The sequence below is a fragment of the Coregonus lavaretus genome, assembly GCF_964263955.1.
Source record: "Coregonus lavaretus genome assembly, chromosome: 29".
NCBI classification, from domain to species: Eukaryota; Metazoa; Chordata; class Actinopteri; order Salmoniformes; family Salmonidae; genus Coregonus; species Coregonus lavaretus.
This window is the reverse complement of record NC_140016.1, coordinates 33962484-33988963: the sequence shown is the minus strand read 5'-3', so window position 1 is coordinate 33988963 and position 26480 is coordinate 33962484. Positions and strand designations below refer to the sequence as shown.

Sequence of the window (26480 nt, the reverse complement as noted above, 5' to 3'; positions counted from 1 at the left end):
TGCTTCACGGTTGGGATGGTGTTCTTCGGCTTGCAAGCGTTCCCCTTTTTCCTCCAAACATAACAATGGTCATTATGGCCAAACAGTTCTATTTTTGTTTAATCAGACCAGAGGACATTTATCCAAAAAGTACGATCTTTGTCCCCATGTGCAGTTGCAAACCGTAGTCTGTCTTTTTTTATGGCGGTTTTGGAGCAGTGGCTTCTTCCTTGCTGAGCGGCCTTTCAGGTTATGTCGATATAGGACTTGTTTTACTGTGGATATAGATACTTTTGTACCTGTTTCCTCCAGCATCTTCACAAGGTCCTTTGCTGTTGTTCTGGGATTGATTTGCACTTTTCGCACCAAAGTACGTTCATCTCTAGGAGACAGAACATGTCTCCTTCCTGAGTGGTAGGACGGCTGCGTGGTCCCATGGTGTTTATACTTGCGTACTATTGTTTGTACAGATGCATGTGGTACCTTCAGGCGTTTGGAAATTGCTCCCAATGATGAATCAGACTTGTGGAGGTCTACAATATTTTTTTCTGAGGTCTTGGCTGATTTCTTTTGATTTTCCCATGATGTCAAGCAAAGAGGCACTGAGTTTGAAGGTAGGCCTTGAAATACATCCACAGGTACATCTCCAATTGACTGAAATGATGTCAATTAGCCTATCAGAAGCATCTAAAGCCATGACATCATTATCTGGAATTTTCCAAGCTGTTTAAAGGCACAGTCAACTTAGTGTATGTAAACTTCTGACCCACTGGAATTGTGATACAGTGAATTATAAGTGAAATAATCTGTCTGTAAACAATTGTTGGAAAAATTACTTGTCATGCACAAAGTAGATGTCCTAACCAACTTCCAAAACTATAGTTTAACAAGAAATGTGTGGAGTGGTTGAAAAACGAGTTTTAATGACTCCAACCTAAGTGTATGTAAACTTCCGACTTCAACTGTATAAGGAGAGCCAAAAAAAAAAAAAAAAAAAATTCGTCATTTAGCAGACGCTCTTATCCAGAGCGACTTACAGGAGCAATTAGGGTTAAGTGCCTTGCTCAAGGGCACATCGACAGATTTTTCACCTAGTCGGCTCGGGGATTAGAACCAGCGACCTTTCGGTTACTGGTACAATGCTCTTAACCACTAAGCTACCTGCCGCAAAAGGAATGCAATGGTAATTCACAAGGGCTACATAGCGAACATAACAAAATACAACTGTTTATTATGGATTTTCTTGATAATTAAGTTGGCAAACGCTACGCAGTGTATATGAATTGACGTTCTACTCTCGCGCACAATAAAAAATTTTTCATGTGTTTTCGGCTGTAGCCTACAAATATAGTGAAATTTGTATTTGATTTGTATTTGCTTAGTAATAGGGCATTTTTTATATTTTCATAATTAATAGGCTGACCTTTAGCTACAGAATATCTCACCACCGTGCGTTTCTATCTCCTCCTCTCTCCTTCATTCCTTTCTCGAGCGTGCAGAGAGTGTGGCTGTCAACAGTTTAATGAAATATGTTTCGTTGTGAAAACATGTTACTATAGATGTTCCCGAACAGATTTCACTTGGTTTCCCAAATTTAAGCGCTGGGTAGCTGCAGGAACAGGGTTGGAGAGCCCATGGCATACAGAGTTTGGGTGGAATATCACCTGCCGCGCAGCGAGAGGCTGCATGCTTCTCAAACAGTGGTTGATGCGTGGAGTGAAAAAAGTCTTCTTATAAACCCATACAATTCTGTATGCAATCCCGTGTGAAAGCAGAGTTTTTATGGTTCCCTCTAAAAAGAGGATCCCAGCTTTCTACTGCTTCGATATTTATTTCTCAGCTGCGGATATTAATAATTCCTCCGCTATAAAACTGCTATATACCCGGCATGATTAAAAAACAAACCATGGGAAAGCGGCCTTCATTCACTATTCGAGTGCATACGGATGACATATTTTTTCCCCCCTGCCCCTGCCCATTTAATAACTGTCCGTTCTAAATCTAAACACATTTAACATATTAGCAAAGACAAGGTTAAAATGAGAATAGTCTGAGCGGTGAAAATATGTTTCCGTGATGAGAGAACAGCATGTTCAGCCTGAGGCAAGGAACAGAGCGCAAGCTTTTTTGCGACTTTTTCATATCAATAGCCTATAAACTGAGTGCACAAAACATTAGGAACACCTGCTCTTTCCATGACATATACTGTCCAGGTGAATCCAGGTGAAAGCTATGATCCCTTATTGATGTCACTTGTTAAATCCACTTCAATCAGTGTAAATGAAGTGGAGGAGACGGGTTAAAGAAGGATTTTTAAGCCTTGAGACAATTAAGAAATTGATTGTGAATGTGTGCCATTCAGAGGTTGAATGGACAAGACAAAAGTTTTGTGCCTTTGAACGGGTTATGGTAGTAGGTGCCAGGCGCACCGGTTTGAGTGTGTCAAGAAATGCAGTGCTGCTGGGTTTTTCACGCTCAACAGTTTACAATGTGTATCAAGAATGGGCCACCACCCAAAGGACATCAAGCCAACTTGACACAACTGTGGGAAGCATTGGAGTCAACATGGGCCAGCATCCCTATAGAACGCTTTTGACACCTTGTAGAGTCCATGCCCCGCAGCATCCCTATAGAACGCTTTTGACACCTTGTAGAGTCCATGCCCCGACAAATTGATGCTGTTCCGAGGGCAAAAAGGGTTGCAACTCAATATTAGGAAGGTGTTCCTAATGTTTTGTAGTCGCATCATGCAGCCCATATGTTTTGATTTCTAAGACATTCTAAGGTTTGTATCATTCACAACTAAAGTTGCCAAATAACTCTAAATCTAGCGTATAGGGCCTTAAATTATCACCTTTACGCTCAACGTAGCCACTTCATATGTGGACTCGCTCTGGAATGGTAAAAATATCCTTTCTGTCTTATTCAACTAAGTTCAATTATATCCTTCTTACTATAAAATCATATAAAATAATGGCACAGGACATCTAAGCATATCTTGTCTACTAAATTAAGTAGTCTACAGCCTATGGTATGGCGCATAACCAGATAACATACAGTAGGCTGACGTGTATTTTGTTTTTTGAAATACATTTTCTTCATATCATGTTTCTTTAGACCTGTCTAAAATAAATAATGGATGTTTTGTGATGGTGTGTATTAAATTGATTTTATTAGACTACACTGCTCAAAAAAATAAAGGGAACACTTAAACAACACATCCTAGATCTGAATGAATGAAATAATCTTATTAAATACTTTTTTCATTACATAGTTGAATGTGCTGACAACAAAATCACACAAAAATTATCAATGGAAATCAAATTTATCAACCCATGGAGGTCTGGATTTGGAGTCACCCTCAAAATTAAAGTGGAAAACCACACTACAGGCTGAACCAACTTTGATGTAATGTCCTTAAAACAAGTCAAAATGAGGCTCAGTAGTGTGTGTGGCCTCCACGTGCCTGTATGACCTCCCTACAACGCCTGGGCATGCTCCTGATGAGGTGGCGGATGGTCTCCTGAGGGATCTCCTCCCAGACCTGGACTAAAGCATCCGCCAACTCCTGGACAGTCTGTGGTGCAACGTGGCGTTGGTGGATGGAGCGAGACATGATGTCCCAGATGTGCTCAATTGGATTCAGGTCTGGGGAACGGGCGGTCCATAGCATCAATGCCTTCCTCTTGCAGGAACTGCTGACACACTCCAGCTACATGAGGTCTAGCATTGTCTTGCATTAGGAGGAACCCAGGTCCAACCGCACCAGCATATGGTCTCACAAGGGGTCTGAGGATCTCATCTCTGTACCTAATGGCAGTCAGGCTACCTCTGGCGAGCACATGGAGGCCCCCCAAAGAAATGCCACCCCACACCATGACTGACCCACCGCCAAACCGGTCATGCTGGAGGATGTTGCAGGCAGCAGAACGTTCTCCACGGCGTCTCCAGACTCTGTCACGTCTGTCACATGTGCTCAGTGTGAACCTGCTTTCATCTGTGAAGAGCACAGTGGCGAATTTGCCAATCTTGGTGTTCTCTGGCAAATGCCAAACGTCCTGCACGGTGTTGGGCTGTAAGCACAACCCCCACCTGTGGATGTCGGGCCCTCATACAACCCTCATGGAGTCTGTTTCTGACCGTTTGAGCAGACACATTCACATTTGTGGCCTTCTGGAGGTCATTTTGCAGGGCTCTGGCAGTGCTCCTCCTTGCACAAAGGCGGAGGTAGCGGTCCTGCTGCTGGGTTGTTGCCCTTCTACGGCCTCCTCCACGTCTCCTGATGTACTGGCCTGTCTCCTGGTAGCGCCTCCATGCTCTGGACACTACGCTGACAGACACAGCAAACCTTCTTGCCACAGCTCGCATTGATGTGCCATCCTGGATGAGCTGCACTACCTGAGCCACTTGTGTGGGTTGTAGACTCCGTCTCATGCTACCACTAGAGTGAAAGCACCGCCAGCATTCAAAAGAGACCAAAACTTCAGCCAGGAAACATAGGAACTGAGAAGTGGTCTGTGGTCACCACCTGCAGAACCACCTCTTTATTGGGGGTGTCTTGCTAATTGCCTATAATTTCCACCTGTTGTCTATTCCATTTGCACAACAGCATGTGAAATGTATTGTCAATCAGTGTTGCTTCCTAAGTGGTCAGTTTGATTTCACAGAAGTGTGATTGACTTGGAGTTACATTGTGTTGTTTAAGTGTTCCCTTTATTTTTTTGAGCAGTGTATTTCAATTTAGATGTTCCAAAGGTGCGCATCAGTGGCTTGTATGCGTGGAAGCCTGGAGATTCTAAACGTGTTTACGTTAATTAACAGTCAATTACCATGAGATCGGCAGTCATTTGCATGACAATTACCGGCTGACACATTTTCATGACCGCCATATCCCTATTCATATTTGCCTTTCTCACACAGACTGGGTCGACAAACATGGACGGAATGATGAGTTGCACTCAAGTGGTCAGGTTTATTTTTGTCAAGCTGTGGTGTACAATAGGAGATGACACATTGCATTGCAAAACCTCTTCCTCTCCGACTGCTACTTGTAAGGCATTTTGCTTTTGTGAACCATCTCTACAAGACAATCTGCAGAACGACAATACAAATGTTGGCCATGGTGTTGTCTATAGTCGACCTTGAATAACAAGATTGCGTCATGACGATTTTAGCAGTATAATGTTTGAGGGTGAGTGATAATTCACAGGTATGCCTCTAGAGAGAAACAGTGCAGCACTACAGCAAAAAGTAATAGACCTCAGTGCATCATGCCAGAAAGAGCCTGAATTGACCCGCGGTGCCCTGGCTGTGTCTTGATGAGAGTTCACTGTCAAATGCATGCAGGCCATTTATTACTAATCTCAGATAGCCTAGTGGTTTTCATGGCGGAATCTCATGTTGATGTAGTCTGCTGCCGAAGTGGCTTTTTCTGCAATCAGATGTTTCAAAGTACTGAACTCATGTTGTTGCTAAGTTCTTAATATGAACAGGAGCAAGCAGAACAACCACAGTCTCAAAGTAAGGCCCACTGTTTACAGCACCACTCTTGGCTTTATCTGACAGCCAGCACATGAGGAGATTCTCAGCCAGCAGCTCAAGCACAAGGTTGCTTGTTGGATGATTTTGTTTAGCGAGCAGTAAGACTCAGGACCATTACATCTGGTGTGTGTGTGTGTGTGTGGTAGAGAGAGAGAGCAATAAACCTAGTACCAGCCACCGTATTATGCCTGCATTCTACCACCATGTCCTAGATTCGAATAAGACTCGCATGAGAGCTACCTAAATGCATCATAACTGTACATACTGAGCTACGCCCTGCTCTACTCTGAGTAGTAGGCCTATGCTATGCTTTCATAGGCTGAGAGAGGTCCCAGGCCCTGTGTATGGCTAGCCTATAGTTGGTTACCAACAAGAAGGAAACGTGCTGAAAGTGCTCATAAGGTAGTGATTGCCAGGAGAGGTGCCATCAGGGGATGATGTCAGGCTTGAATACTTGTATACTTCAATTATGTCATGTATTGAATTGATAGTTTCTTGCTGGAAAAATGGTGAGGGACAAGGGTTGTCATGGTAATAGAGGCCTACTTGTTGATGTTAAATGTAGCCTAAATTACGAGGGGATAAAACATTGTGATTTGATATACAGTACCAGTCCAAAGTTTGGACACACCTACTCATTCAAGGGTTTTTCTTTATTTTTAATACACTGCTCAAAAAAATAAAAGGAACACTTAAACAACACATCCTAGATCTGAATGAATGAAATAATCTTATTAAATACTTTTTTCTTTACATAGTTGAATGTGCTGACAACAAAATCACACAAAAATTATCAATGGAAATCAAATTTATCAACCCATGGAGGTCTGGATTTGGAGTCACCCTCAAAATTAAAGTGGAAAACCACACTACAGGCTGAACCAACTTTGATGTAAGTTGCTGAAATGTATCTTCTGTTTTGTAAGTGGTATAGGACCAGTCAAGTGGGAGGGTAAAATAATGTGCAGACATCCAATTTGTAAGTCGCTCTGGATAAGAGCGTCTGCTAAATGACGTAATAATAATAATAATAATAATAATAATATGCCATTTAGCAGACGCTTTTATCCAAAGCGACTTACAGTCATGCGTGCATTCATTTAATTTGTTTGTGTATGGGTGGTCCCGGGGATCGAACCCACTACCTTGGCGTTACAAGCGCCGTGCTCTACCAGCTGAGCTACAGAGGACCACGTAAATGTAAATGTAAATGTAATGTCCTTAAAACAAGTCAAAATGAGGCTCAGTAGTGTGTGTGGCCTCCACGTGCCTGTATGACCTCCCTACAACGCCTGGGCATGCTCCTGATGAGGTGGCGGATGGTCTCCTGAGGGATCTCCTCCCAGACCTGGACTAAAGCATCCGCCAACTCCTTGACAGTCTGTGGTGCAACGTGGCGTTGGTGGATGGAGCGAGACATGATGTCCCAGATGTGCTCAATTGGATTCAGGTCTGGGGAACGGGCGGGCCAGTCCATAGCATCAATGCCTTCCTCTTGCAGGAACTGCTGACACACTCCAACCACATGAGGTCTAGCATTGTCTTGCATTAGGAGGAACCCATGGCCAACCGCACCAGCATATGGTCTCACAAGGGGTCTGAGGATCTCATCTCGGTACCTAATGGCAGTCAGGCTACCTCTGGCGAGCACATGGAGGGCTGTGCGGCCCCCCCAAAGAAATGCCACCCCACACCATGACTGACCCACCGCCAAACCGGTCATGCTGGAGGATGTTGCAGGCAGCAGAACGTTCTCCACGGCGTCTCCAGACTCTGTCACGTCTGTCACATGTGCTCAGTGTGAACCTGCTTTCATCTGTGAAGAGCACAGTGGCGAATTTGCCAATCTTGGTGTTCTCTGGCAAATGCCAAACGTCCTGCACGGTGTTGGGCTGTAAGCACAACCCACACCTGTGGACGTCGGGCCCTCATACCACTCTCATGGAGTCTGTTTCTGACCGTTTGAGCAGACACATGCACATTTGTGGCCTGCTGGAGGTCATTTTGCAGGGCTCTGGCAGTGCTCCTCCTGCTCCTCCTTGCACAAAGGTGGAGGTAGCGGTCCTGCTGCTGGGTTGTTGCCCTCCTACGGCCTCCTCCACGTATCCTGATGTACTGGCCTGTCTCCTGGTAGCGCCTCCATGCTCTGGACACTACGCTGACAGACACAGCAAACCTTCTTGCCACAGCTTGCATTGATGTGCCATCCTGGATGAGCTGCACTACCTGAGCCACTTGTGTGGGTTGTAGACTCCGTCTCATGCTACCACTAGAGTGAAAGCACTGCCAGCATTCAAAAGTGACCAAAACATCAGCCAGGAAGCATAGAAACTGAGAAGTGGTCTGTGGTCACCACCTGCAGAACCATTTCTTTATTGGGGGTGTCTTGCTAATTGCCTATAATTTCCACCTGTTGTCTATTCCATTTGCACAACAGCATGTGAAATGTATTGTCAATCAGTGTTGCTTCCTAAGTGGACAGTTTGATTTCACAGAAGTGTGATTGACTTGGAGTTACATTGTGTTGTTTAAGTATTCCCTTTATTTTTTTGAGCAGTGTATTTTCTACATTGTAGAATAATAGTGAAGACATCAAAACTATGAAATAACACGTATGGAATCATGTTGACACTGTCTGTGATTTATTTAGAATTCAAGACACACTTAACCAGCATGGCTACCACAGCATTCTGCAACGATACACCATCCCATCTGGTTTGGGCTTAGTAGGACTATCATTTGTTTTTCAACAGGACAATTACCCAACACACCTCCAAGCTGTGTAAGGACTATTTTACCAAGAAGGAGAGTGATGAAGTGCTGCATCAGATGACCTGGCCTCCACAATCCCCTGACCTCAACCCAATTGAGATGGTTTGGGATGAGTCGGACGGCAGAGTGAAGGAAAAGCAGCCAACAAGTGCTCAGCATATGTGGGAACTCCTTCAAGACAGTTGGAAAAGCATTCTAGGTGAAGCTGGTTGAGAGAATGCCAAGATTGTGCAAAGCTGTCATTAAGGCAAAGGATGGCTATTTGAAGATTCTCAAATATAAAATATATTTTGATTAGTTTAATGCTTTTTTGGTTACTACATGTTTCCATATGTGTTATTTAATAGTTTTGATGTCTTCACTATTATTCTACAATGTACAACGTACTGTGAGACGCCTAAGACAGCGCTACAGGGAGACAGTACGGACAGCTGATCGTCCTCGCAGTGGCAGACCACGTGTAACAACACCTGCACAGGATCGGTACATCCGAACATCACACCTGCGGGACAGGTACAGGATGGCAACAACAAATGCTCGAGTTACACCAGGAACGCACAATCCCTCCATCAGTGCTCAGACTGTCCGCAATAGGCTGAGAGAGGCTGGACTGAGGGCTTGTAGGCCTGTTGTAAGGCAGGTCCTCACCAGACATCACCGGCATCAACGTCGCCTATGGGCACAAACCCACCGTCGCTGGACCAGACAGGACTGGCAAAAAGTGCTCTTCACTGACGAGTCGCGGTTTTGTCTCACCAGGGGTGATGGTCGGATTTGCGTTTATCTTCGAAGGAATGAGCATTACACCGAGGCCTTTACTCTGGAGCAGGATCGATTTGGAGGTGGAGGGTCCGTCATGGTCTGGGGCGGTGTGTCACAGCATCATCGGACTGAGCTTGTTGTCATTGCAGGCAATCTCAATGCTGTGCGTTACAGGGAAGACATCTTCCTCCCTCATATGGTACCCTTCCTGCAGGCTCATCCTGACATGACCCTCCAGCATGACAATGCCACCAGCCATACTGCTCGTTCTGTGCGTGATTTCCTGCAAGACAGGAATGTCAGTGTTCTGCCATGGCCAGCGAAGAGCCTGTATCTCAATCCCATTGAGCACGTCTGGGACCTGTTGGATCGGAGGGTGAGGGCTAGGGCCATTCCCCCCAGAAATGTCCGGAACTTGCAGGTGCCTTGGTGAAAGAGTGGGGTAACATCTCACAGCAAGAACTGGCAAATCTGGTGCAATCCATGAGGAGGAGATGCACTGCAGTACTTAAAGCAGCTGGTGGCCACACCAGATACTGACTGTTACTTTTGATTTTGACCCCCCTTTGTTCAGGGACACATTATTCAGTTTCTGTTAGTCACATGTCTGTGGAACTTGTTCAGTTTATGTCTCAGTTGTTGAATCTTGTTATGTTCAAACAAATATTGACACATGAGACGGTGAGAGGACGTTTCTTTTTTTTGCTGAGTTTATATTTAAGTTGGGTGTACTACTCACTGAGCCATCTCCAGCTAGCGTTTTTGGAAAAGAGTGTCCCGGCTCAACACATTCCGACAAGCAGCCAGGGTTGAATCATTTTCCACAACTCCACAGTAATCACATTTCCTGTTAGAGTTGAAAGGAAGTGTGGATGTGTTCTGCTGAACCTGATACCCTTGCTGTTGCTGCACAGTCATTGTTGGGGAGTGAAACATGACCTACATTAACCCACATAACAGCTCGGAAAGACTCTCCATTTTATATGGATTAAAGCTCAGGCCTTGTAAGCATTTCATATGAGGTTAAGCTCTTTTATTTGAGTGTCTTGCATGGATTTAAATTGGAATCGACTTCAGTTCGCTGATGCTTTGGCTGTTGCATTGTCAACATCAGGGAGAGAAATATATGACCCTATATTAACCCACACATCACAGCTCTGAAGCTCTAATATACAGACCTAATCATTTACATTTCGTTTCATTGCACTTGCATTTGAATGTCTTGCATGAAAAAGCAATAGTTTTTCGGCTAAGTTACGTAAGTTCTGTTGATGTATTTTTTTCCTCCCTGTTATATTGCATTAGGTTTTATGCAAATTGGATCAAATGAAACTTCTTAGCTGAAAACCAACAATATAATTTCTTCCTCTCCCTCCAGATTGGGTGTTTTGGCTAACCCTGATGCTGTTGTGTCCTGTCCGGTACCTCAGTTGTCCATACCCATCAACAGTCATTTTCAGATAGTGCGACGTAAGTGAACATATGGTTTCTCTAAGTTATCCTTTGAGGCTAAATTCCATGTAGTTTGTAATGCAACCTAAGTAATAATATTAATATGCCATTTAGCAGACGCTTTTATCCAAAGCGACTTACAGTCATGCGTGCATACATTTTTTTTGTGTATGGGTGGTCCCGGGGATCGAACCCACTACCTTGGCGTTACAAGCGCCGTAAGTAAATGTTTTGGAAATGTTATTGAACTGCAACAGGCTAGTTTTCAGAGATGTTTATATGAAATTGTTGCTCTTCCAGTCACAAAACTGGAGAGCAACAAGAGAGCCCCTCTCTCCTCTAAAGCCTGCATTAATTTACACTTAACATTCCTTAACTCCTTACCAAGGTAGCAGTATTTACTCAAGGTTAATGCTTGTCGTAGTGCAACAAGTCCAAGGTGCTTTATTTTCTCTTGCTGGACAACAGCTAGTAGCAAGAGCCTATTAGAACCTTCTCACGACATATTCACACCCCCTTCTTTTTTTAACCACTTTATTTCAGAGGCCGAAGAAGCGCTGCTCATTGACTTACCATTAAAAAGTAAGTAAGACTTTTCTCCTCTCCTCATACTTCTGTTTTTTTAAATGTGCATCCGCCTTGATAGGAATTGTTTCTAATGGAGATTTACTATAAACAATGGATTAGATTGTTGTTTCTACCTTTAGGAGCTTATTTGCAAGACCAGTGTTATGGCAACAATACTACAATAACAACATTTCAATCGGTTGTTACAGAGCTCTACATCCAATTGGGCTACAATTTTAGAGCATGCAATGCCCTGAGCTCCATGCCTGGTTGTGTGCAGCTTATTTGGTTGCAAAAGTTGGTCATGAGTTGCCTATGGCAATGGGGCAATCAGCAGTTGGTTGAAATAGCTCACTGTTTCCAAATCACTATTTACCTAACTTTGTGCAGAGTGGGTAGACATGCATGTAGACATGGATATTGTCTCCATGGTTGTTGTGAGTGAGTCAATGGTATATTTGTGGTGAATGTAACCAATTTATCCATATGTTGTCTGCATGTCACTCCTGCCCGTGTCACACACTACGTCCAGCAATAATTGCCCCTTGGGAATAATGTGTATTGAATTGAATGGGTCTGTGGTGGCCATAAGGGGAGTCAATGGTGAATGTGTGTTTGAATGAATGTGTGTTCCTCCCTGCTCCTCCAGCTTGCATTAAGATACGTGTCAGAGGGGAGAAAGCCCCAGAGCTGGTGCTGGAGCTCCAGGACGATGAGCGCAGCCGGTCTTTCTTCTCCCAGGTGAAGAGAGCCAAGCAGCAAGGTGAGCCAGTCTCTCTCTTTCTTTGTCTCTCTTTTTCTCTCTCTCTCTTTCTCTCTCTTCTCTTCTCTCTCACACTGCTCAACAGTGCCATACCGTACTGACGTCCCTACTCCTTGGGGCATGTATTATTCACTTAACGTTACTGATATCCCTCTACGTTCTCTTCTCTCACGTCCAACCCATGTCTGCCGGTGACATTACTCAGCTATGTTTTAAGGTCAAATGCACCTTTCAAGGTGGCAGTGGCAAACACTGAAATGCAACCAGAGTACCTAGTAGTACCAACAATCTCTGGTGTTGTGTTACGAGTGCCACATTTGATAGTCTCTGGTAGCCGTATGTTTTGATTTAGCTGTGGTTGATGGGCCACTCAATGTCAATGTGGATTGTGGATTATTTTAATGGGATTACACGTATCAAATGATTGGTGTCCACTTTCCGCATAATCTATCACAGCCAAAAGACTTAGTGGCTCATCACTCTGTTATAGATGCGTTGTACATGGAATAATGTTTCACCCCCCAAAAGTGCTTTAAGTTGAAAATACAATACTTTTCTCACTGATTGCTCACTCATTCACAACACCCAGTCCTGGAATATTGACAAATATCTATTTGAAAACGGAGTGGCTGCCATGCACAATTCTCTGGAATCCTCTTCTCTATAGCAAAACAACCAAAGCTTCTGCGCATGTGTGGGATTCTTTACTTTACTGCTCCATCTGCTGCCGCAGCATATCAAACACAAGCAGGACAGACAGGCAGTCTCAATACCGATATAATGTTCTTTTTTAAAATCATAATTGCAAACATTGGCTAAGCAGGAAGCAGACAGGCAGTCAAGTTGTAGTGTTATTTTTTCAGTCTTTAACTGTAGCTCAGTTGGTAGAGCATGGCACTTGCAACGGCAGGGTTGTGGGTTCGTTTCCCCACGGGGGGCCAGTATGAAAAATGTATGCACTCACTAACTGTAAGTCGCTCTGGATAAGAGCGTCTGCTAAATGACTAAAATGTAAAAATGTATGTTATTGTGGTTAAAATGTAGATTGTTTTTGCCCCATTGCAATGTGTAGACTGTGTCCTGTGTGTGCTGCTGCAATATCCTTAGTTACAACAGACAGAGAAGGTTGTGGTTGTAGCCTACATCCTAAATTAGCCTACAAAATATATTTTTTGAATGTTCGTTCAAATTGCAGCAGGTTTTTATATCAGCTGTTCAGAAATATGAGGCAGCGATGTAGGCTACATCATCATTTCAATTAAATTGGTTGATAGGAAGGGTTTAGAAGAGGGTGAGTAAAGTATGAAATGTGAAGAGAGGGGGGGATATGTGCGTCAAGAAACACACGTGCAGAATGTGATTTTGGTTCTTTAGCTCTGGGGAAGAGTCTACCAGGGGGGCAGGGCGGGGGCAGAAAGGGGTGGTTACCTTCGGTCACGCAGCCTTAGCCATTATAAATACAGGTCCAGGAGCAGTTTGGCTAGATGGGGGATAGTAACTGTTCAATATGACAACCTGCCCCTCCAGTTTTGAACAGTTACTGTCCGTGTCAATGGTTGCCTTGGCATCACTGGTTAATGATTGAGAAAGCCCACGGTAATGAGGTCACACTGACACATCGTCCCAAATGGCACCCTATTCCCTATATAGTGCAATAGGGTGCACTATATAGGGAATAGGGGTGCCATTTGGGATGCAATGTCAGAGTGAGTTAGTAGAAATATAGCAACACAGCCTCTTACATCAACCAGCTCCTTCCTAGTTCCTAGATACCACCCGAACTGCCTACGCTCTGTCTCTCTGACTGTCCCAAGTGGCACCCTGTTCCCTATGTTGTGCACACATTTTGACCATTGGCTTTTGCAGAAGCAGCAGCTACTCTTGCTGGGGTCCACAAAAAACACATGGAAAGTAACAAAACACTGATACACTGACACAAGGAAAGTCACACAAATAAAAAATTGAGTTGATTTTTCAAGGTAATTTTGCTTGAGTAATTGGAGATGGAAGGGAGTTCCATGCGATCATAGCTCTGTATAAAACTGTGCATTTCTGTGAATTTAATTTTGGACTTGGGGACTGTAAAGAGACCCCTGGTGGAATGTCTTATGTGGTATGTATTGGTATCTGAGCTGAATGTTATTTGATTTAGCAGACAATCTGGAATTTGTCACGGTAACATTTCTCATACAATGATGTTAGTTCTGTATGTGCAATTTAGGGCAAGGCGTGCTGCTCTGTTTTGTGCCAGCTGCAGCTTTGCTAGGTCATTCTTTACTGCACTTGACCATATTACTGGACAGTAATCAAGATGGGACAAGACCAGAGCCTGAACAACTAGCACAGTTGATTTTTGTGTCAAAACGCAGAACATCTTTTTACAACAGACATACCCCTCCCCATCTTCACAACAACTTTGTCAATGTGACTTGCCTATGATAATTGACCATCCAATGTTATACCTAGGAGTTTAGCTTCCTCAACTTGCTCAATGGTCACACTCTTTATGTTCAACTCCAGTTGAGGATTTGTCTTAGAGAATGTTTTGAACCGAATACAGTGCTTTTAGTTTTAGATGTATTTAAGAACAGCTTATTATTAATCACCCATTCTGATACTGACTGTAACTCCTTATTTAGAATTTCAGTGAGCTCATTGGCTTTGGGTGCTGACATGTAGTGTGTGGAATCATCCGCATATATAGTAATTCTAGGCTTCGCGTAAGACCAGTGGCAAAAAAATTGAGAAGAGTAACGGCCCAAGGCAACTGCCCTGAGGGATTCCGCACTGTACATACAGTGGAGAAAAAAAGTATTTAGTCAGCCACCAATTGTGCAAGTTCTCCCACTTAAAAAGATGAGAGAGGCCTGTAATTTTCATCATAGGTACACGTCAACTATGACAGACAAATTGAGAATTATTTTCTCCAGAAAATCACATTGTAGGATTTTTAATGAATTTATTTGCAAATTATGGTGGAAAATAAGTATTTGGTCACCTACAAACAAGCAAGATTTCTGCCTCTCACAGACCTGTAACTTCTTCTTTAAGAGGCTCCTCTGTCCTCCACTCGTTACCTGTATTAATGGCACCTGTTTGAACTTGTTATCAGTATAAAAGACACCTGTCCACAACCTCAAACAGTCACACTCCAAACTCCACTATGGCCAAGACCAAAGAGCTGTCAAAGGACACCAGAAACAAAATTGTAGACCTGCACCAGGCTGGGAAGACTGAATCTGCAATAGGTAAGCAGCTTGGTTTGAAGAAATCAACTGTGGGAGCAATTATTAGGAAATGGAAGACATACAAGACCACTGATAATCTCCCTCGATCTGGGGCTCCACACAAGATCTCACCCCGTGGGGTCAAAATGATCACAAGAACGGTGAGCAAAAATCCCAGAACCACACGGGGGGACCTAGTGAATGACCTGCAGAGAACTGGGACCAAAGTAACAAAGCCTACCATCAGTAACACACTACGCCGCCAGGGACTCAAATCCTGCAGTGCCAGACGTGTCCCCCTGCTTAAGCCAGTACATGTCCAGGCCCATCTGAAGTTTGCTAGAGTGCATTTGGATGATCCAGAAGAGGATTGGGAGAATGTCATATGGTCAGATGAAACCAAAATATAACTTTTTGGTAAAAACTCAACTCGTCGTGTTTGGAGGACAAAGAATGCTGAGTTGCATCCAAAGAACACCATACCTACTGTGCAGCATGGGGGTGGAAACATCATGCTTTGGGGCTGTTTTTCTGCAAAGGGACCAGGACGACTGATCCGTGTAAAGGAAAGAATGAATGGGGCCATGTATCGTGAGATTTTGAGTGAAAACCTCCTTCCATCAGCAAGGGCATTGAAGATGAAACGTGGCTGGGTCTTTCAGCATGACAATGATCCCAAACACACCGCCCGGGCAACGAAGGAGTGGCTTCGTAAGAAGCATTTCAAGGTCCTGGAGTGGCCTAGCCAGTCTCCAGATCTCAACCCCATAGAAAATCTTTGGAGGGAGTTGAAAGTCCGTGTTGCCCAGCGACAGCCTCAAAACATCACTGCTCTAGAGGATATCTGCATGGAGGAATGGGCCAAAATACCAGCAACAGTGTGTGAAAACCTTGTGAAGACTTACAGAAAACGTTTGACCTGTGTCATTGACAACAAAGGGTATATAACAAAGTATTGAGAAACCTTTGTTATTGACCAAATACTTATTTTCCACCATAATTTGCAAATAAATTCATTAAAAATCCTACAATGTGATTTTCTGGATTTTTTTTCCTCATTTTGTCTGTCATAGTTGACGTGTACCTATGATGAAAATTACAGGCCCCTCTCATCTTTTTAAGTGGGAGAACTTGCACAATTGGTGGCTGACTAAATACTTTTTTCCCCCACTGTATCTGATGTTAGAGACACACTCTGGGTTCTATTGGATAAATAACTCTCCAACCATGTGATGGCACGTAATGTAAAGCCATAGCAAGTTAGTTTTTTCAATAACAATTGATGATCAATAACATCAAAGGCTGCACTGAAATCTAACAATACAGCTCCAACTATCATCTTATTATCAATGTATTTTAACCAATCATCAGTCATCTGAGTCAGTGCAGTACAAGTTGAGTGCCCTTCTCTATATGCATGCTGAAAGTCAGTAGTTAACTTGTGCTCTGAATAATAGCATTGTATTTGGTCAAAAACAATCCTCTCCATCAGTTTACTAAGAACAGGCAGCAAACTGATTGGGCTGCTGTTAGGGCCAGCAAAAGGTGCTTTACTATTTTTAGGCAGTGAAATTACTTTAGCTTCCTTCCATGCCTGTGGACACACACACTCCTTTAGGCTTTGGTAAAAAATATAGCAAATAGGGGTGGCAATACAGTCTGCTACCATTCTCAATAGTTTCCCATCAAGGTTGTCTATACCTGGTGGCTTATCATTATTGATTGATAACAATAGATTTTCCACATCTGCCACACTAACTTGACCAAATTCAAAACAGCAATCCTTCTCTTTCATTATTAGTTATTTTACCGTGAAACTTAAATTAATAGCCAGGCGTTTATTTGCTTAAATCACTGAACACAACAGGCTTTTATTAGAGACAGGCTTCTATTTGAGCCAAGCGTCTGTTTCCTTAATGCACACAGCTTTTGCTCATTTGCATAGTTAATTGTTTAATTCCAGCATTCACTTCCAGGATTTTAATTAATTTCTTAATTTCCAGCACTGTGTTATCATTCACACACTGTCAGGCTTATTTTGTCTTAGTATGCCTCTACCTTTCCTTGACAGAATAATTATTCTCCTGTGTGACTGCATTTCTCATGTTTGATAAGCCGATTTCTTGGTCTGTACTCCCGAAGTTGGTAACTGTTTTTGTACTTGCCAGTTAGCTACAAGTCTATGGTTAGCTAGCAGTTCTCAGCTGTTAGCAGCCAATGGCTAGCGGTTTCTTACTTTTTATAAAAAAACTGATGATTAAAATTTTTTCAGAGTCATTACTGAATTATTTAATGTAACAAATCAAACTTTAAACCTCGTAAACAATTGAATTGTCATTCATGATAACCTCATAAACGATTCGATTAGACCCACCGTTTATTTGAAACAGGCGTTTATTTGCTGAAATGTGTGCCGTTGCCCGGCTATTAAAAGGGACAGGCGGTATTTGAGAGACTGCGTTTAATTGAAGTTTTACAGTATACAAAAATGTGATGTTTACTGTTACATTTTGAAATGTAACTTCTGAGTTTTTCCACTTTACTAGTGAAATAGTCATTGAAATGATTGACTACTGAAAGGTTTTGTTATAAATGACCCATGAATTTCAATGAACGATGGAGATTAATTGGGTTTTCTGGCCATGATTTCATTTCAGGTACTCCAAAGTATTTTTCCATTGTGTTTTATGTCATTTATCTTTGTTTTGTAATATCATTTATTTTTAAGTTTAGTCACAACATTTGTCAATATACTCTCTATCTCTCTATCTCTAATCTAATCGAGCAACCTGACCAAACCATTTTTAATTTCATCATCAATCCTAACAGGTGCATGCTTGTCAACAATTGCCATTAATAATTGTACGAATACTTCCAGTGCTGTATCTGGATTTACTTCCTCATACACATCCGACCAACATACATTTTTCACATCTTCAACAAAAGAATCCTGAAGAAACATGATCTCTTATAAATGACTTTAGGCCCAACCTTTGGTACTTTGGCTTTCCGTGTTATTGCCACAATGTTATGGTCACTACAGCCAATGGAAACTGGTATTGCTTTGGAGCAAAGCTCTGCAGCATTAGTGAAGATATGATCAATAGAATGTCACAGATCCAACATAGGTATGCACTCTAGTTGGTTGAGTGATAACCTGGGTCATATTACAGGCATTAGGCACATTTAGAAGCTTCATCTTGTGAGGACCGCTAGTTGCTAACCAGTCAATGTTCAGGTCACCCAGAAAATGGACCTCTCTGTTAACATCACACACATTATCAAGCATTGAACACACATTATCCAAATACTGACTTTTAGCACTTGGTGGCCTATAGCAGCACCCCAAAAGAAGAAGCTATAGATGAGGCAGGTGAACTTGCAACCACAACGCTTCAACAACATTGGACATGAGATCCTCTCTAAGCTTTACAAGAATATTACTCTGAACATATCTAGCAACATCCCTACATAGGTATTCCTGTCTTTTCTGTAGATGTTATATCCCTGTATTGCTACTACTGTGTCATCAAAGGAATTATTTGAGTTTCAGAGATGGACAGTATATGAATGTTATCCAGTGTCATCAAGTTATTGATTTCATTAACCTTATTTCTAAGGCTACATATATTCATATGGGCCGTTCTTAGCCCTTTTCCTTGGTATCTAATCAGAGAGACATAACATGGAGACATAATAAATAATTATGTGTGTGTGATGTTGGGCTGAAGCTACTGACCTGCAGGCTTGGCTCTCTCAGTCCTCCCAAGCTTTTGGTAGGGAGGGTGGACAATGAGCCTGTCTTAGTGGATGTAAGCAATCCTCCCGTGCTCTCTGGCAGCTTTCATAGATGGGATAAGTTCTTTCCGCCTCTGGCGCACAGCTTCAGAGAAGTCCTGGTTAAGGAAGATGTTGGTTCCTGTCAAGATCTTGGCTCTCTTCAGAACAGCGATCTTGTCCTTAAACCTCAGGAACTTGACCAATATCAGCCTGGGTCTGTCACCTGGGCTGGTTACATGTTTTCCACCCTGTGGGCGCGCTCTGCAGCTTTTCAGTGATCATTGTTCTTCAAACTCGGCCCAGTTCTCATGTGTAGACTCTGGAATACCATCCACAACGATCTTATTCCTCCTGGATTGTTCCTCTAGATCAGGGGTGTCAAACTCATTTTAGTTCAGGGGCCACATGGAGGAAAATCTATTCCCAAGTGGGCCGGACCGGAAAAATCATGGTATATATATAACTTAAAAACAACAACTTCAGATTGTTTTCTTTGTTTTAATACGATCAACATACAACATAAAGCTGGAGCCTGAGGACAGTGTGTCCAAAATAGTACAAGCACAACATCACTATTAATCATAAAACACGTCAAGTTTATTTGAAAATTCTAAAGAAAAAGAACACACAAACACAATGCCTCAGTGATTAACAGAACAGTTTCACAGATCACAGAACTATATCAGGGTGTCATTTCTCAGGCAGAAATGTAGATAAAAATAATGAAATCCTGTTCCCCAAACAAGTGCAAGAACCACAGAGTCAAGAATAGGTTAAATATACAAATAAAATAAAATCTATTAAAAACAATAGCACATCAACATAAAAACATATAAACATAAAGCTGGAGCCTGAGGACAGTGTCCAAAAGCACAACATCACTATTAATCATAAAACACCAAGTTATTTGAAAGTTCTGAGGACAAAGAACACACAAACACACAATGCCTCAGTGATTCACAGAAGTATATCACAGATCACAGAACTATATCAGGGTGTCATTTCTCAGGCAGAAATGTAGATAAAAATAATGAAATCCTGTTCCCCAAACAAGTGCAAGAACCACAGAGTCAAGAATAGGTTAAATATACAAATAAAATAAAATCAATTAAAAACAATAGCACATCAACATAAAAACATATAAACATAAATCTGAAAGTGTTGCTCAAACTCCCGTAACAGTCCCGTTATTTTATCTTTGAACCGCTTCATGTCTGCCACATGTTGGGTCGCGCACACATTTTTCAGACAGGGGAAGTGAGCTGCATCACCACCGGCAAGTTGCATCTCCCACAATGACAGCTTCAACTTGAAAGAACGTATGCTGTCATAATACTGCGTGACAACTTTGTTGCGCCCTTGCAGCTGTTTGTTCAAGTTATTCAGGTGCTCTGTAACATCCACCATAAATGCAAGGTCCTGCATCCATTCTGCGGAATGAAATTCTAACACTGGTTTGCCCTTTTCTTCCATGAACTGTTCAATTTCTTCTCGTAAATCAAAGAAACGCCTCAGCACAGCACCTCGGCTTAACCATCTTACCTCAGTGTGGTATGGCAGGCCATAGATGTGGTCTTTCTCTCTGAGAAGGCTGTCAAACTGACGGTGATTCAGGCTTCTGGATCGGATGAAATTAACAGTTTGGATGACCACCTTCATGACGTTATCCATCTTTAATGACTTGCAACACAAAGCCTCCTGGTGCAAAATACAGTGAAAAGTCAAAAAATCACGTCATCCATTTGCAGATTGCACTTTCTCTCTGAACTTTGTCACAACGCCTGCTTTTTTCCCGATCATTGAGGGCGCACCATCTGTAGCCAGGCTGACAGCGCGGGACCAGTCCACTCCGACCCTGTCCAGCGCGCCGATGAGTGCGGTAAAAATATCAGCTGCTGTCATTGTATCTGTCATCGGCACCAACTCCACGAACTCCTCGGTGACGGTCAATGTGTCCTCAACTCCGCGGATGAAAAAATGGCCAGTTGTGCAACATCTGTAATGTCCGTGCTTTCATCAATTGCAACCGAAAACGCAATAAATGACTTTACTTTTTGCTTCAACTGGCTGTCCAAATCCACTGAAAGATTGGAAATCCTGTCTGCAACTGTGTTTCTTGTCAGGCTGATATTTGCAAAAGCCTTCCGCTTTTCAGGGCACACAATCTCCGCTGCCTTCATCATGCATGTTTTTACAAATTCACCCTCACTAAATGGTTTTGAAGCCACTGCGATTTCATTAGCAATGAGGTAGCTAGCTTTCACTGCAGCGTCACTGATGTCTCGGCTGTGAGTAAACACAGACTGCTGTTTCTTCAGACCCGCCAACAGTTAATTCACCTTCTCTCATCTCTGCTGTCCTTGAAAGTTGTCATATTTGTCGGCATGAAGACTCACATAGTGGCGACGAAGGTTATATTCTTTCAGCACTGCAACATGCTCTGAACACACCAAACATACAGCTTTCCCATTCAATTCCGTGAATAAATAGGATGACCATTTTTCTTGGAACACTCTGCACTCTGCGTCCACTTTTCTCTTTTTTGACAGAGACATATTGGGGCAATGAGGGTGCCAAAGCACATAATGTTAAAAGTAGAAGCCGTAATAAATATCGCGGGCAAAACAAAGTAGCTCATTGGCTGCACGTGCTTGACCTACTTGCTCTGCCCCGGTATAAACAGTTTGCTTGCTTAACACAATTGCTATTGCGCCATCCAGTGGACGCAATTGGAACAGCAGTTTATTTTATTGAAAAATTGCAGCGCATTTTTATACTTTACAAATATATATATATTTTTTAATATTATTATATTTTTTTTTTTAATCATCTCGCGGGCCGGATTAAACCCGTTTGCGGGCCTGATCCGGCCCGCGGGCCGGACGTTTGACACCCCTGCTCTAGATGGTCTGTTTTCCTAGTCATTGTAATAAGGATTCACAGAGAGTGCTGATGTCATCTTGAGATGGTCAATAGAAACAAGATGGCAAATTTCATCGAAAAATGGGTTGGATCCTTTTGAAGGGAGTGTAGTAGTGGTATTGCCATTGCATTTCTCCTAAGATAAACTGAAAATGACAGATTTGTACTGTACTCTATGAGATAATTCTTGGCACCATACACATTTGCAAGACTGCAATTATTGGTACTATACACTATGTACTATACAGGTTGCAACTTATACAGAAATGCTGTCTTATCTAACTCCGAGTACATTTGTCTCTTCATTTGTCTCCAGCGCTGCCGTCAAACCCAAGGTTGTCTCTCTTTTTTTCAGTCGAGTCCAAAAGCACGCAAATCAAAGCGATGGATCCCATTGTACCGGCTCCGCTAATGCCGTCACCCCGCAAAGTTTCTGCCCCCGTACCACCCATCCCTCCACAAAGAGGGATCCACAAAGCTGTCAACTCTCACACCAAGTCCACCGGCGTACCGCCACCGCCACCGCCTCCCAACCTCAACAATAGCTCTTCAGCTAACCAGACCTGCACAGGTAAGAATACATGGATTATATCGTTCAAATTGAGTGATTTAAGTTCAAATTGATTGCATTTATATAGAGCTTTTCCAGATGCTCAAAGCGCTTGATGTTGTGTAGGGTAAACTCACCTTGTCCACCTCTTATGTCTAGCACCCCACTGGGTGATTGTACTGCAGTCATTTTGCACCACATAGTTCACCATACATTAGCATACAATACAGTGAAGAGGTGAATCAATACTTGTTGCATACGAAGGTTGAATGATATAGTGAATGTCACAGGGTTTCTCACATCTGAATCTTTCCATCTCAGCAGATAGACGGGACCCAGCTCTCTCCCTGGCCACGGACTTTGGCTTCGAGGACAACTTCAACCACTCCCTCAAAGTGGAGGAGAAGAAGAACCAGCAGAATGGCATTGTGCCCCCCCGAGAAGCCCCTCCAGTTCCCCCTTTACCTCCACGTAAAGGCTCCTACACTCCCTCCAATCCTCTCCCCCCCGCGCCCATCCCAATCTCCAAAGACAGAGTCTCGTCCATACAGGCTAAAGATGCTGCCTTGGAAACGCCTGCCAAAACGGAGTGAGTGGTACCAGTAGGACCGTCTCATAGTATGCCCATCCTTTTAGAGATATTTTGTCCCCTACAGAACTATCTGTATTTGCCTTCTATTAGTGTCAGAGGGCCTCCATTTATAATTTTGTTGTCAGAGGGCCTAGATCAGTGGTCACCAACCTTGAGTGGTCACCAACCTTGAGTCAAGATCACATTCTGAGTCCAAAAGCAAGCCGAGATCTACCACTTAGATGTATTTTTAAACATGACTTAAAAAACATAAGCATATGCAACATTAACCTATTAAAAACAGTTCCATAGCAATGATGTTTGTGCAGTAGGCTATAGGCCCAAAACATTATCACTGCATATTGGCTATGCTTGAATTGCCTTGCCAATGTTCTTCTCATACCATTTTGAAATTATATTGCAACATTTTTGGTACTTGTGAGGCACAGCTGAGTGAGCATAATAATTGGCTTTTTGTATTTTACTGGACTGATGGTCTGCATCTGATTGTCAGTCTGAGGGGAGAGAGGGAGAGAGCAGCGATAAGGCTGTCTCTCACCCGACTCACTATCCCTCCGCTCTCCCTCCCTTCGCTGAGAAAAGGGGACACAGTCTTCCTTCCAGTTGATGGTCGAAACGCAAGTCACACTGCATTATTTCTGCCTCATGCACCAATTCATGTTGTTACTCCTATGACCAGAGAAAGTCAAATATTTATTGAATATTTAAAAAAAGACACAAGCCGCTAATGATAACGCAAGCTTATCGAAACACTTTGCTATACTCATTAATTGCAGCTGCAGTGCTGGTTGTAGCGTGAGTGGAAGTAAGCAGAACGCACATTTTATGGCTTATAAAAGTGTTGAACAAAGTGTTTACAGTGCTGAATAACTTAAACATTAACGTATGAATGGTTCAAAATGGGAACCCTTTGCCTTCCTGGCCCTATGGCTGCTGAATCAAGTGCACCTACCGCCAACAGTGCTAAACAAACAACAACAAAAAAAATATGAACGTAAGGCTTTATCGTTGGCTTTTCTATAGAAATGTTTGGTGATTGACTACGAATGCCTTGGAGAGATCGACCAGTTGATCACGATCAACGATTGGTAACCACTGGCCTAGATCTTGATTTGTAGGCTTTACACCCTGCTTGGAAAATAATGTAGTGGAAATACTGTGGTGATGACTCATACTTATGTGATCTTGCAGTTTTAGGACTGCAGTGGACCGGCCCAACTCGTGGAACGACAGCCCCACCACCAACAGCATGCGGAACGCCATGTTCTCCACTCAGGCCGGCCAGAGAGAGAACCTCATCAAACACTGCCTGGGCAAGAAGGAGAAGGAGTATGTGGACATCAAGGACTTCAGGTGAGTCCCCGTTGGTTTGTGTGGATGGTGTGTGGGGGTGTCTGTGACCGACTGGGTTCGAACCCGGGTCTCCTGTGTGCCACAAGCAAAACACCCGGGTCTCCTGTGTGCCACAAGCAAAACACTAGGCATTACCTTGGGGAGCTAATCCAAGTCTTCAGGGCTCGGGCAAGGTAACATCACACAAGCGTGATTCGTTGAGCCAGCTCCATTACATGTGCTCCTCTGCAGTAGCCAGTTGTAATTCTGGACAGAAAATTGAGGAGATCGATTGAATGTGGATTATAGCAGCATCACCCTTTTTAAATTCCATTCTGGTGAGATTAAATCAAATGCGCTAATTTAGTTATTGTAAATGTTTCTGTAGGCTGTAGTTTTTCCATGTTCCAAGTACTAAAAAGTACTTTCACTCACTGAGCCGTAGTCCATATTATTACCGGCAACCCTTATCAGCCTACACCCTCGCACTAAACTCACTTGTGTGTCTGTCCACTTAAGCATGTGAATGTCTATATAAGACTGTTGTGTGTGTTTCAGATTGTTTACCGGAACGTGGAATGTGAATGGCCAGTCCCCAGACAGCAGTCTAGAGCCCTGGCTGTGTTGTGACCCAGAACCTCCTGATGTCTACGCTCTGGGGTCAGTGACATGTCTATCTGAGTATCCAATGTCTTCTACACAGCACGTATGAGTGAATGAACCTGGGTTGTATTCATTAGTGCACACCATTGCAAAATGTTTTGTTATGGAAAACAAGCAACAAGCGTTTCTTATCGGACAACCTCACGTATTCCTCCCTGCTTCAGTCCGTTTTCTTCCGTTTGGTGCCTAGTGAATACAACCCAGAATTGTGCAAGTAACATACTTTTCTGAAACGGTTCCTCTGAATGCCACGTAATTAATGATGGATGGACTTAGTTAGTTATAACCTAGATTTCATAACATACTCTAAAGAGTGCTTTTGTGCACTTTCCCAATGCATGAGTGCTGATTGCACTTTCCCAAGCATTGGAACGCTGACTTCCCTGTGTATTCTGGGTGCTGTAGTTTCCAGGAGCTGGACCTGAGCACAGAGGCTTTCTTCTATCTGGACTCGTCGAAGGAGCAGCTGTGGGTAGAGGCTGTGGAGAGAGGTCTTCACCCCAAAGCCAAGTACAAGAGGGTGAGGCAGTGAGAGGAATGGTTCAATCAACTAAAGTAAACTGTTTCCTAGAATATTACATACTTGTAATTAGGTTAAAAAAATTACAGTAATCACACGCTTATGAATAGCAGCAGATGCCCTTATCAACATATTTTGTTCATACTCAAATAGACATAATATTATTTTATTATAATAATAATATGCCATTTAGCAGACGCTTTTATCCAAAGCGACTTACAGTCATGTGTGCATACATTTTAACGTATGGGTGGTCCCGGGGATCGAACCCACTACCCTGGCGTTACAAGCGCCATGCTCTACCAATTGAGCTACAGAGGACCACCCATACAATATGAATGTCCTCCACAATGGATGCTTCTGTCCCCGCAGGTGCGCACCATCCGTCTAGTGGGCATGATGCTGGTGGTGTATGTCAACAAGGTGCACAAGAATCACATCAAAGAAGTGGCTGCAGAGCATGTGGGAACTGGCATCATGGGAAAAATGGTACGAATGAGTCAAGTCAAATAAGAGGAAGTGTTTGTGTTATCCTTTTTCTCTGATCAACTTATACCATTTATAGATACAGTGAGGGAAAAAGTATTTGATCCCCTGCTGATTTTGTACATTTGCACACTGACAAAGACATGATCAGTCTATAATTTTAATGGTAGGTTTATTTGAACAGTGAGAGACAGAATAACAACAAAAAGATCCAGAAAACCGCATATAATTTTTTTTATAAATTGATTTGCATTTTAAATTAGGGAAATAAGTATTTGACCCCTCTGCAAAACATGACTTAGTACTTGGTGGCAAAACCCTTGTTGGCAATCACAGAGGTCAGACGTTTCTTGTAGTTGGCCACCAGGTTTGCACACATCTCAGGAGGGATTTTGTTCATCTCCTCTTTGCAGATCTTCTCCAAGTCATTAAGGTTTTGAGGCTGACGTTTGGCAACTCGAACCTTCAGCTCCCCCCCAGATTTGCTATGGGATTAAGGTTTGGAGACTGGCTAGGCCACTCCAGGACCTTAATGTGCTTCTTCTTGAGCCACTCCTATGTTGCCTTGGCTG

General features: G+C 42.9%; 1 protein-coding gene across 2 annotated transcripts in view; it reads left to right on the top strand.

Annotated features, from left to right (window-relative positions):
• Nucleotides 1-11753: 11753 nt before the first annotated feature.
• Nucleotides 11754-26480, top strand: part of LOC311105167 (inositol polyphosphate 5-phosphatase OCRL-like) — a 34738-nt gene continuing 20011 nt past the window's right edge. For both annotated transcript variants that reach the window (XM_084147222.1, XM_084147221.1), the window contains exons 1-7: nucleotides 11754-11836; nucleotides 22121-22336; nucleotides 22637-22904; nucleotides 24099-24260; nucleotides 24798-24899; nucleotides 25308-25422; nucleotides 25795-25911. In XM_084147222.1, the coding sequence (XP_084003348.1) occupies nucleotides 22150-22336; nucleotides 22637-22904; nucleotides 24099-24260; nucleotides 24798-24899; nucleotides 25308-25422; nucleotides 25795-25911 (951 nt within the window). In that variant the 5' untranslated portion in view covers nucleotides 11754-11836; nucleotides 22121-22149. The remainder of the gene's footprint in view (nucleotides 11837-22120; nucleotides 22337-22636; nucleotides 22905-24098; nucleotides 24261-24797; nucleotides 24900-25307; nucleotides 25423-25794; nucleotides 25912-26480) is intronic.